This window comes from Oncorhynchus clarkii, chromosome 6 (assembly GCF_045791955.1).
Source record: "Oncorhynchus clarkii lewisi isolate Uvic-CL-2024 chromosome 6, UVic_Ocla_1.0, whole genome shotgun sequence".
NCBI lineage: Eukaryota > Metazoa > Chordata > Actinopteri > Salmoniformes > Salmonidae > Oncorhynchus > Oncorhynchus clarkii.
The window spans coordinates 38,772,065-38,784,283 of NC_092152.1; the positions used below are offsets into that span (position 1 = coordinate 38,772,065).

The window sequence follows — 12,219 nt, forward strand, 5'->3', positions numbered from 1 at the left end:
TTTGCCTTTTAAAAAAAATCACAAGTCAACCAAACCTTGCAAAAAAGAAAAAACAGTTCTCTCTATATCTCTATATATATATACCTCTCTACTGTGGTTGGCCATTTCCTGACATCTTCCATAGCAGAGCCTGACATACTTTCTTCTGTGTTTTACTTCATATTTTGACTCCAGCAACATTCAGCAACAAAAATGCTTCGACTGACTACATTGGTTTTCTGGCTTGCTGGTAAGGACCACATCTGTGTGCCATGTACATTTGTATGTTGCCTGCACTTCATAGTAAATAGCTTATGACTATGTATTTATTTTGCATATTGCCATCTTTAATCTGACCAATGATGGAGTTCAAACAGACATTTTCAGTAATGTAAGCTAAATGAAGGCATTGCAACAAAAACATGGATTACAGAGGGATTATTGATTTGACTGAACTGATTTTCAATAATGGAATGAGTCAAGTCAAAACATTTCATAGTATTCACAATTCTTTGTAAGTGTTTGTTACAAAGTTACAACTCATCTGTCAGCGATTTTCAAAATGGCGGTGATGTACAGTACTTAAGTAAAAATACTTGAAAGTACTACTTAGGTCGTTTTTTGGGGTATCTGTACTTTACTATTTATATTTTTTACAACTTTATACTTTTACTTCACTACATTCCTAAAGAAAATGACGTACTTTTTTTTTTTTACTCCATACATTTTCCCTGACACCCAAAGTTAAATTTTGAATGCTTAGCAGGATAGGAAAATGGTCTAATTCACACAATTATCAAGAGAACATCGCTGGTTATCCCTACTGCCTCTGATCTGGCAGACTCACTAAATACATGCTTTGTTTGTAAATTATGTCTGAGGGTTGCAGCATGCCCTTGGCTATCCGTAAATTAAAAAAAACAAGAAAATGGTGCGGTCTGGTTTGCTCAATATAAGGAATTTGAAATTATTTATACTTTTGATACTTAAGTATGTTTAAACCCAAATACTTTTAGACTTACTCAAGTAGGGTTTTACTGGGTAAATTTGACATTTACTTGAGTCATTTTCTATTAAGGTATCTTTACTTTTACTCAAGTATAACAATTGGGTACTTTTTCCACCACTGCAAAATGGAGATGAGAAAATCATAGATTAAATTGTCAGTGTAATTTACTCCAAATGATTCAAAGAACAATTCAATATTTTACTTCATGAAACAATTTGGGCTGAATAACAAGATACATTGTACAAAAAATAATCTGCGCTTGACACATGCTACATGGTTGGTTGTGATATTTGAGACAGGAAATTAAAAACTTTTCTGGGAACTTTTGTCTTGATAGATTCACTATATATACAAAAGTATGTGTATTTCAGCCACACCCGTCGCTGACAGGTGTATAAAATTGAGCACTCAACCATGCAATCTCCATAGACAAACATTTGCAGAAGAATGGCCTTCCTGAAGAGCTCAGTGACTTTCAATGTGGCACTTTCATAGAATGCCACCTTTCCAACAAGTTTGCCCTACTAGAGCTGCCCTGGTCCACTGTAAGTGCTGTTATTGTGAAGTGGAAATGACTAGGAGCAACATCGGCTCAGCCACAAAGTGGTAGGCCACACAAGCTCACAGAACAGGACCACCATGTGCTGAAGTGCACTCACTCCCGAGTTCCAAACTGCCTCTGGCAGCAACATCAGCATAAAAACTGTTCGTCGGGGGCTTCATGAAATGGGTTTCCATGGCTGAGCAGCCGCACACAAGCCTAAGATCACCATGCGCAATGCCATGCGTCGGCTACAGTGGTGTAAAGCTTGCCACCATTGGACTCTGGAGCACACGTTCTCTGGAGTGATGAATCACGCTTCACCATCTGGCAATCCGACAGACGAATCTGGGTTTGGTGGATGCCAGGAGAACGCTATCTGCCCGAATGCATAGTGATAACTGTAAAGTTTGGTGGAGGTGGAATAATGGTCTGGGGCTGTTCTTCATGGTTTGGGCTAGGCCCCTTAGTTGCAGTGAAGGGAAATATTAATGCTACAGCATACAATGACATTCTAGACGATTCTGTGCTTCCAACTTTGTGGCAACAGTTTGGTGAAGGCCATGTCCTGTTTCAGCATGACAATGCCCCATGCACAAGGCAAGGCCCATACAGAAATGGTTTGTCGAGATCAGGGGGAAGAACTTGACTAGCCTGCACAGAGCCCTGACCTCAACCCCATCTAACAACTTAGGATGAATTGGAGCGGCGACTGCGAGCCAGGCCTAATTGCCCAACCTCACTAATGCACTTGTGGCTGAATGGAAGCAAGTCCCCGCTACAATGTTCCAACATCTAGTGTAAAGCCTTCCCAGAAGAGTGGAGGCTGTTATTGCAGTAAAGGGGGGACCAACTCCATATGAATGTCCATGATTTTAGAATGAGATGTTCGACGAGCAGTTATCCACATACTCTTGGTCATGTATTGTATGTAACGTATAGGTTGGTCAGTGGAATTCTTTCATCAACATATCATATACACTCCCCTCTGTATGTATTTGGACAGTGAAGTAACATTTTAAAATGTTGCCCTACACTCCAGAATTTTGGATTTGAGATCAAATGTTTCATATGTCACAAGTATTTGGACAAATTCACTAATAGTGGTCAAGCCATTACCTTACCAGCTATTTCTATGATTGAAAGGACACCCACTCTGTATTCAAAAGCATGTTGTGTCTCAACCGATGGCAGACACAATACAAAAACCTACGATAATATAAAATTGGGTCTAAGCTACAACATATGCGAATATGTATATTTTGATGTGGAATTTATGCATTTGAAATCGTTTTCTATTAAAAAAAACTTTAAAGAAATAATTAAATTAGTGTGACAACCCTGTTTGTAATCTTTTAAATGATATAAATCTCAACCGTTTGTCATTTCCAGTGATGAAAACATGAATGTCTCATGGTATGGTGAGGTATGGACAATAAGTGCATTTTGAGCACCTTTATCTCTTGAATGTTTTGGCATTCAGGTAAAAAATTCTGGTCCAAAAATGTTTTGGTATTCAAGGCACCTTCCAAACACTTCTATAAATGGACAAATATGGCACCTTGCATTCGGGCTCCCGAGTGGCGCAGTGGTCTAAAGCACTGCATCTAAGTGCTAGAAGCGTCACTACAGACCTTGGTTCGATTCTAGACTGTATCACAACTGGCCGTGATTGGGAGTCCCATAGGGCGGCGCACAATTGGCCCAGCATTGTCCGGGTTAGGGTTTGGCTGGGGTAGGCCGTCATTGTAAATAAGAATTTGCTTTTAACTGACTTGCCTAGTTAAATAACGGTTACACACATTTACATACATATATGGAAGGTTTCATTCAAAACAAAAAGGGTTGCTGTCAAAAAGTGATTGCATTCAAATTGATTTACCCCTCTGTAACTTTATCAATAATCATGATTTATTCATGATTTTCCTTAATCGTGGCATTATCAGGATTAACTTAAAACTATTTAGAAACACCTTATCTACTCCCAGAAATAAAATTACTCAAGTCATGATTTACCATTAATTTCCTATTGGACAAGAAAAATATAAGAAACACAAGCAAAACACACTGCAAATGCTTCCAATGAGTGTGTTGAGTCACAAGCTTGATGTAGTCATTGTGCGCTAGAATATTGGAACAAATACTACACTTTTACTTTAATACACTATACATGAATTTTGTCTCTGCATGGGTGGACTAGATAGTGTTTTCATCTCTAAATGGTCAAAAATACATTCTTTACTGTCACTTCATATGAAACATTTAATAAAAAATCCAAAATGCTGGAGTATAGAGACAAATTTATTATTTTAGCTTCACGGTCCAAATACAGTACACATGGAGGGGAGTGTAGGTATTCAGATTTTTCTAATATGAGTCTAAGTTTTGTAATATTAATCTATAATTATATTTCACAGGCATATGTGATGGTGTGCAGAGACTGACCTGTCCTTATGATCTAAAGGACGAGGACCTCCCCAGGGTGTGGTGTAAGGAGACGTCCCCACAGTGCTGTTCAGGCTTCAGCTTCAGCAGGGAGAGCCAGTCTTTGGATGCAGGAAGGCTGAAGGTGACTCAGGGTGTTGGCTCCTTCATTGTGGATGTCCAGGGCCTGGCCCAGGGAGAGGGAATGTATTGGTGCGGTGTGCTGAGCAGCAATAAAACCATCATCAAACTGGCTGAGGAGTACTTCTACAGCGGTAAGTGTGATACTTGTCCTTGACTGTGCACAGACAGACATCGCCAGATGATGTCTTGATGTAAGTCAAAGTAACCATGAGTGAAGAAGCGAGAACCCTGAAATGTAGCCTCAGGTACCGACACTGATAGGCCTGCTAGCTTAATTGCTATCCAACCTCTTACAAGTCCATCACAAGGTCTTGGATTACATGTGCTCTGCTGTAAATGTTCCTCTCTGATTTTTCTATGTATACAGTGCCTTCGGAAAGTATTCAGACCCTTTGACTTTTTCCCTAACCAATCAACACAATACCCCATAATGACAAAGCAAAACCAGGTTTCTAAATTTTTGCAAATGTATTAAATAAAAAAAACGGAAATATCACATTTAAATAAGTATTCAGAGCCTTTACTCAGTACTTTGTTGAAGCACCTTTGGCAGCGATTACAGCCTTGAGTCTTCTTGGGTATGACGCCACAAGCTTGGTACACCTGTATTTTGAGAGTTTCTCACATTCTTATTTGAAGATCCTCTCCAGCTCTGTCAGGTTGGATGGGGAGTGTCGCTGCACAGCTATTTTCAGGTCTCTCCAGAGATGTTCAAGTCCGGGCTCTGGCTGGGCCACTCAAGGACATTCAGAGACTTGTTCCGTAGCCACTCCTGAGATGCCTTGGCTGTGTGCTTAGGGTCATTGTCCTGTTGGAAGGTGAACCGTTGCCCCAGTCTGAGGTCCTGAGTGCTCTGGAGCAGGTGTTCATCGCTCCGTTCATCTTTCCCTTGATCCTGACTAGTCTCCCAGTCCCTACCGCTAAAAAACATCCCCACAGCATTATGCTGCCACCACCATGCTTCACCGTAGGGATGGTGCCAGGTTTCCTCCAGACGTGACGCTTGGCATTCAGGCCAAAGAGTTCAATCTTGGTTTCATCAGACCAGAGAATCTTGTTTCTCATGGTCTGGGAGTCCTTTAGGTGTCTTTTGGCAAACACCAAGTGGGCTGTCATGTGCCTTTTACTGAGGAGTGGCTTCCGTCTGGCCACTCTACCATAAAGGCCCGATTTGTGGAGTGCTGCAGACATAGTTGTCCTTCTGGAAGTTTCTCCCATCTCCACAGAGGAACTCTGGAGGTCTGTCAGAGTGACCATCGGGTTCTTTGTCACCTCCCTGACCAAGGCCCTTCTCCTCCGATTGGCCGGGCGGCCAGCTTTAGGAAGAGTCTGGGTGGTTCCTAACTTCTTCCATTTAAGAGTGATGGAGGCCACTGTATTTTTGGGGACCTTCAATGCTGCAGACATTGTTTAGTACCCTTCCCCAGATCTGTGGCTTGACACAATCCTGTCTCGGAGCTGTACGGATAATTCCTTCGACCTCATGGCTTGGTTTTTGCTCTGACGTGAACTGTCAACTGTGGGACCTTATATAGACAGGTGTGTGCCTTTCCAAATCATGTCCAATCAATGTAATTTATCACAGGTGGACTCCAATGAAGTTGAAAACATCTCAAGGATGATCAATGGAAACCGGATGCACCTGAGCTCAATTTCGAGTCTCATAGCAAAGGGTCTGAATACATTCGTAAATAAGGTATTTCTGTTTTTAATAAATTAGCAAACATTTCTAAAAACTTGTTTTCGCTTTGATTGATGAGGAAAATGTTTTATTTAATAAATTTTTGGAATAAGTGTGTAACGTAACAAAATGTGGAAAAAGGGTCATGTGGTCTGAATACTTTCCGAATGCACTGTAGAGAACATTTGACTTAATTTGTATCTCCTCTACTCGCGTCGGCCTCAGGTTCCTACGTTTGGGACATTCTTCGCTGGATTCTGATGCCTCTGCTCCCCATGGCGATCATCTTTTCTTACTGTTACTTAAAAAGTAAGTCCTTACAACCTCCAATCATGCAATGAGCCCAAATGCATCCATAAAGTACTGCTCTTCCATTGACAAATACTGGTCCATAACATTTTAAGTAACTAACTTCAACGCTTTCTCTCCAAACAATAGGAAAAGACCAAAACAAGGTAAAGTATGACATTAAAACATTTAATTCCTGAAACAGAATAGCAATTGCCATGTAGCTACTGTTATTCAACAGCTATAACATACACCTGGTATTTCTTAATTCAGAAGGAGAAGGGAGTATACATGAACATCACTATGATCTCAGATCTGGCACAAAATAATCCACATGCTGAAGAAGAGATAACTGAGCTGGAATGATGGACATTGCCAAAGGACACACCAAATGCTAAAGGGGCTTTCAATTCTATGCTACAAAACGAGACAGCCATTACAGCTTTTTACAGTTACACAAACTGAAGTACTGTACCTCAAGAAAAGGTATTAGTCCTCCTGGTGGTTACAAGAGCTAAGTGAAAAGAATCTAAACCAATAGTTTGTCGTAGCTTTCATGATTTTCATAATGGAAAAAAAAAGGTAAATGCCATCTATGAAGAAATACGTTTGCATTTATTAGGACGAGCCAAACACAGGTTCACATCCAGTGAAAATATGGAAACATTTCATGGGATGAAAATAAATATCAATTTACCTTTCTATACATTATTTTCTTATTGTACAACATAAGCTTCATGCGCCAATTGGAAATTTGCTCTTAGCATTATTTTTTGCCTCATGAACCACCCATTGAATGACAACAATAGACAGACAATGCAGCAGTACTTTAGATTAATGCATAGTTTCATATTTTGAAAGATACATTTTAAACCATCAAATGTAATCTAACGTGACAAGTATATAATACATCTAAAAGTCCGTTGTCTCGTCAGTTAATAAACATACCTTGTAACATTGTCGAAATAAAAGCTTCATGTACTGTATATCATTCCTGAATACCACCTGCATTTATTTTCTTGTCTGATATGAATTCATGCTGCTTTTAATTAAATTGATGGGTGTCTGTCATCATTACAGAATAGCATGGTATCGTTGCAATGTAAACAGATAGCAATGACTGCTTTCATCTGCAGTGATGCAATTACATACTAATTTTGGTGATGCAACTAGTCAACCTGCTTTAGCACACTAACACATGGGACACACGTATACATTGGGAGCGGGCAATATAAACCTTATGTTTAAGTCAAACCAAATGACAATCAACCACATCGTACGCATTAATCAATCCCATTTGTATTTCCTCGTCAGGAAAATATGACCATGATAAATACCATAGATGAGAGTAGTACTAATGAAGCACTATAATAGTCGACAGGTTTCAGTCCAAAAATAGCTGCATTCATTCAATGTTAGTAGGCTGCCATTGAAATATCTCCAAGAACTACAGCTATTGCAAGACATTGTATTTCAAATGGACATCTGAAGCACAGGTAAAGTTCATGGAACCTCATGAGACAGACATAATAACGGTTATGTAAAGTTAACACACGAACAGTAGGAGCCTTGGAATGCAGCAAAAGATTGAGAAAGAATATATATGTACTAGCAGTTCATTATTTAAGTTACCTTATTGTGTAAGCAGTTTATGACTTTAGCAATCATTCATTTCTAAACTGTTATGAGTCCCGTAACAACATAAATCAAGATTATTATCTATAAGCAAATGTTTACATATATTGTGTGGTGTGCTGCCAAGATTTTGGTACTGGCTTCAGCAACAAACAAAAAAAGACAATATATGATACATTACAGTTCACCAATAGAAGGCACCAGACATATCACATCTGTCTGAAGCTACTACCTGTCAGTTCTGATGCATTACAGTCTTGACTTCCCGTAAGAACACTTGACACATGGTTGATAAGGATTGCAGACATGTACGTGTGTTGTATGTCACTTCCTTTTAAGGCATCTAATTAAAACACACTGAAATGTGTACTGAGGTGGTAGAAAAGGTGACAAAGGCTACATCCCAAATAGCACCCTATTCCTTATATATATATATATATATATATATATATATATATATATATATAGTGCATAGGGAATAAGGTGCCAATTTGGGATGCAGACAAACTGAAAACTACAGTGAACTACAGTAAAATGGTGCATTGGGGGACCTGTTCCATTGTGGGAGTGGAGGGGAGTAAATGATCAAATGGAGTGAGAAAGTACATTGTCAAAAATAGAAAAAGTCAATTAAAGCAGCAAAACTTTCAACAACCATTACATCACTGAGTCGGAGAAACAAAACCAGTGGATCAAAGTAAGAGGACAATCTTCAATATGTGAAATATGACCATCAAGCATGTATATCCTCCACTATGTAATATCAACACTGTCAAGCAACCATCACTTTACAGGAATATGCTCTCAAGCAATTCTTACACCAAATAGAGGACATTCAGACAAAAACGTTAGCCCTGCCAAGCCCATTTGGAGTGGTTCACTTCAGGAGAGCATCATTTAAAAAGTTAAAATAAAATAGTAAGCAAATACACATTTTAAGTTAAACGTCTGAAAATAAAAAAAGTCAAATCTTTTCTTAGTGGCTCTACTAATTATCATACCCAGTAGTGATCATATAGTTTGTATCACACCACAGTGAGTGTCAGTCATCTCCTTCCTGTTTCTCATCAAAGGTTGATGGTAACACGATTGTATCTTCTACCTAGTTTCTCATCTCTTCACATTCAAAGATAATGTGTGATAGTGCTCATGGGAAGTAATATTAACGCATCATACAGCCCCAGCGGAGTCTAGATTTTTGCCTGGGAATGGGTGACCATGAACCATGGGTATGGCTTGTGGATGCTGCTTGTGCACAAATTAATCTGGTTCTAGGAACCAAACAAGTTTCAAATGACAACTTGGCTTCCGCATCTCTATAGAGTCAAGGTCCAAAAATAAGGATGACTTGGGATCTAGAGTTCTTCATAGTCTCCGCCCTCTCTATTTGCTGACCCCTCCCCTCCAGCCAAGAAATCCTCCAAGTCATCCATTTTCTTGGTCCGAGATTTCTTCTTTTTCCTCTCTTTGTCATCTTCTGTTCCGGTCTCATCTTTCTCCTTTTTCTTGTCCTTTTTATGCTTCTTCTTGCTGCTCTTCTCATCCTCCTAAGAAAAAAGGTTTTTAAAACGTATGTCTACTATGCTGTATAAACACGATGGCCATTTGAAAAGGCATCCACTCCCTTACCTCTTTGCTTTTCTTCTTCTTTTTCTTCTTTTCTTTTGCGGAGTGTTTGCTTTCCTTCTCTGAAAAGCAATTCATAGAATTTGAGAAATTAATGAATACAATGTCATTTTGTTTTATAATGTGATACACTTTGGTACAGTTCTCTGTCATGTGCTAGGATACTATTCTATGGCACTTGGTTGTATTCACTAGATGCCAAACCGAAGAAAACTGATTTAAACAGAGAAGGACTATCTAAACTCTTGTCCAAAAATAAAAAATTGTTTTCATTTCACGTTGCTAAACTTTGAAATACAGTATGCACTAATGAATACGTCCCTGTTCTCTATAGATTTGTGGTAGTGGACTTGCCCTCTAGGTCCTCACTGCTGTCCTTGGCTTTGGTGGCTTCCTCCGTAAAGCCCAAGCCAAACAGGTCGGTCTCATTATTACTCTGAAAGGAGGGCTTCAGGACCGGTGTGGGCTTCAGAGGCTCTGGGATCAGCGTGGCTGGAGGGATGTCATCATCTGACAGCTCCAGATCAGACAGTACATCATCCCTGACTGGGAAAACCTCCTGTGGATGGATGCAGAGGGAAATAATTCCAAACTATTACAAATACTAATATACATTGTAACCATGCATCCAAACCAAAAAGGCCCATCAAATAATTTATCGAAAATGTATTGTATATTTCACAAATTCAGCACTACATATTTTACGAGGAAAGTCATTTCAATAGGTTGACTACTCAATCTAACTATGATGACTTGTAACCTACAACTCTAAATAACATCCTTTTGACCTAGCCACCTTAGTTATCTTCTGGATGACTGCCTCCTCCTCAGACTCAAAGTCAAGATCATCCATCACGAAGGAGAGCATCTGCTCAGCAACAGGGGCCCCTGGGTCAGAGTCCGAGTCCACCCCAGGGGTTCCTCCCTTTTTCCCTCTGGGTAGGCCTGGCTGCTCCAGGGCTACTGCAGGTGCAGAGGTTAGGGTGAGGGTGATGGGCTCAGCCACCTGGGGGACAGTGTTCTCCAAGAGTTGGCCAGCAGGTGTCAAAGGCTCCGGAGCTTGGGGCTCCATGGCACGGGGCATTATGGACTCAGTGCACGGTCTAAAACAGAGTACAAAAACATCACTTAAAAACAGAAATGTTTTACTCTTGATGACAAGAGTCATCTAATAATGTATACAATAGAAATTAGTTTATAAACATCTATAAACAGATGACAAGAAAAACAAAGAAATAGATAAGATAAGAGCTTATATAATTCTAAATATAACAAAAGTTACTTAAATTGAAATGGTTTACTCTTGATAAGACTACAGTACATTAACGGATATGCTGGATATAAGAGGCTTACTTTTTCAGCTCTGAATCACTGTCAAGGTCGAGGTGTTCATCCTGAGTGACAGCAGGTACTGGTGGTGATATTGGTGGGGGCTGTGCTTCCACCTCCTCCTCATCACTAGACATAGTGAAGTCTTTACTGGTGAGAAGGCCCGGGGTGTTGGGTAGGGGCAGCGGGGGCTCCTTGTCATCTGGGTCCAGCTCATCCATATAACCTGCCACCATGGGGTTCTCTCTGTCCTCTCCATCACTGTAATAGATGATAATAATAATACATACAGTAAATATAATAACACTGCATGTACATATATAAACATATACACTGTGTACACACACATATACACACACACATATATACATATACACGGAAGTCGGAAGTTTACATACACTTAGGTTGGAGTCATTAAAACTCATTTTTCAACCACTCCACTACATTGTGCATGACAAGTTATTTTTCCAACAAGTGTTTGCAGACAGATTATTTCACTTATAATTAACTATATCACAATTCCAGTGGGTCAGATGTTTACATACACTAAGTTGTGCATTTAAACAGCTTGGAAAATTCCAGAAAATTATGTCATGGCTTTAGAAGCTTCTGATAGGCTAATTGACATAATTTGAGTCAATTGGAGGTATACCTGAGGATGTAGTTCAAGGCCTACCTTCAAACTCAGTGCCCCTTTGCTTGACTTCATGGGAAAATCAAAGGAAATCAGCCAAGACCTCAGAAAAACAATTGTAGACCTCCACAAGTCTGGTTCATCCTTGGGAGCATTTTCTAAACACCTGAAGGTACCACATTCATCTGTACAAACAATAGTACGCAAGTATAAACACCATGGGACGTAGAGAGATGAACGTACTTTGGTGCGAAAAGTGCAAATCAATCCCAGAAGAACAGCAAAGGACCTTGTGAAGATGCTGGAGGAAACAGGTACAAAAGTATCTATATCCACAGTAAAACAGTAAAACATGTCCTTTCAGGACAAAACCTGAAAGCCGGCTCAGCAAGGAAGAAGCCACTGCTCCAAAACCGCCATAAAAAGAGCCAGACTATGGTTTGCAACTGCACATGGGGACAAAGATCATACTTTTTGGAGAAATGGCCTCTGGTCTGCTGAAACAAAAATAGAACTATTTGGCCATAATGAACTGATATGTTTGGAGGAAAAAGGGGGAGGCTTGCAAGCCGAAGAACACCATCCCAACCGTGAAGCACGGAGGTGGCAGCATTATGTTGTGGGGGTGCTTTGTTGCAGGAGGGACTGGTGCACTTCACAAAATAGATGGCATCATGAGGAGGAAAATGATGTGGATATATTGAAGCAACATCTCAAGACATCAGTCAGGAAGTTAGGAAGCTTGGTCGCAAATGGGTCTTCCAAATGGACAATTACCCCAAGCATACTTCCAAAGTTGTGGCAAAATGGCTTAAGGACAACAAAGTCAAGGTATTGGTGTGGCCATCACAAAGCCCTGACCTCAATCCCATAGAAAAGCTGTGGGCAGAACTGAAAAAGCACGTGCGAGCAAGGAGGCCTACAAACCT

At 40.0% G+C, this 12,219-nt stretch overlaps 2 protein-coding genes across 4 annotated transcripts in view; one reads left to right on the forward strand and one right to left on the reverse strand.

The window, feature by feature from the left end:
- Positions 1-115: 115 nt before the first annotated feature.
- On the forward strand, positions 116-6,119 carry LOC139412367 (uncharacterized). Its single transcript, XM_071159181.1, has 3 exons — positions 116-229; positions 3,947-4,228; positions 6,004-6,119. The coding sequence occupies exons 1-3, from the start codon at positions 193-195 to the stop codon at positions 6,117-6,119; spliced, it is 435 nt and encodes a 144-aa protein (XP_071015282.1). The 5' UTR covers positions 116-192.
- A 2,706-nt stretch (positions 6,120-8,825) lies between these two features.
- Positions 8,826-12,219, reverse strand: part of LOC139411110 (rab-like protein 6) — a 29,978-nt gene continuing 26,584 nt past the window's right edge. For all 3 annotated transcript variants that reach the window (XM_071156970.1, XM_071156969.1, XM_071156968.1), the window contains 5 exons: positions 10,681-10,917; positions 10,124-10,430; positions 9,682-9,886; positions 9,331-9,389; positions 8,826-9,248 (listed from right to left, as the gene is read on the reverse strand). In XM_071156970.1, coding sequence (XP_071013071.1) covers positions 9,057-9,248; positions 9,331-9,389; positions 9,682-9,886; positions 10,124-10,430; positions 10,681-10,917 — 1,000 coding nt within the window. In that variant the 3' untranslated portion in view covers positions 8,826-9,056. The remainder of the gene's footprint in view (positions 9,249-9,330; positions 9,390-9,681; positions 9,887-10,123; positions 10,431-10,680; positions 10,918-12,219) is intronic.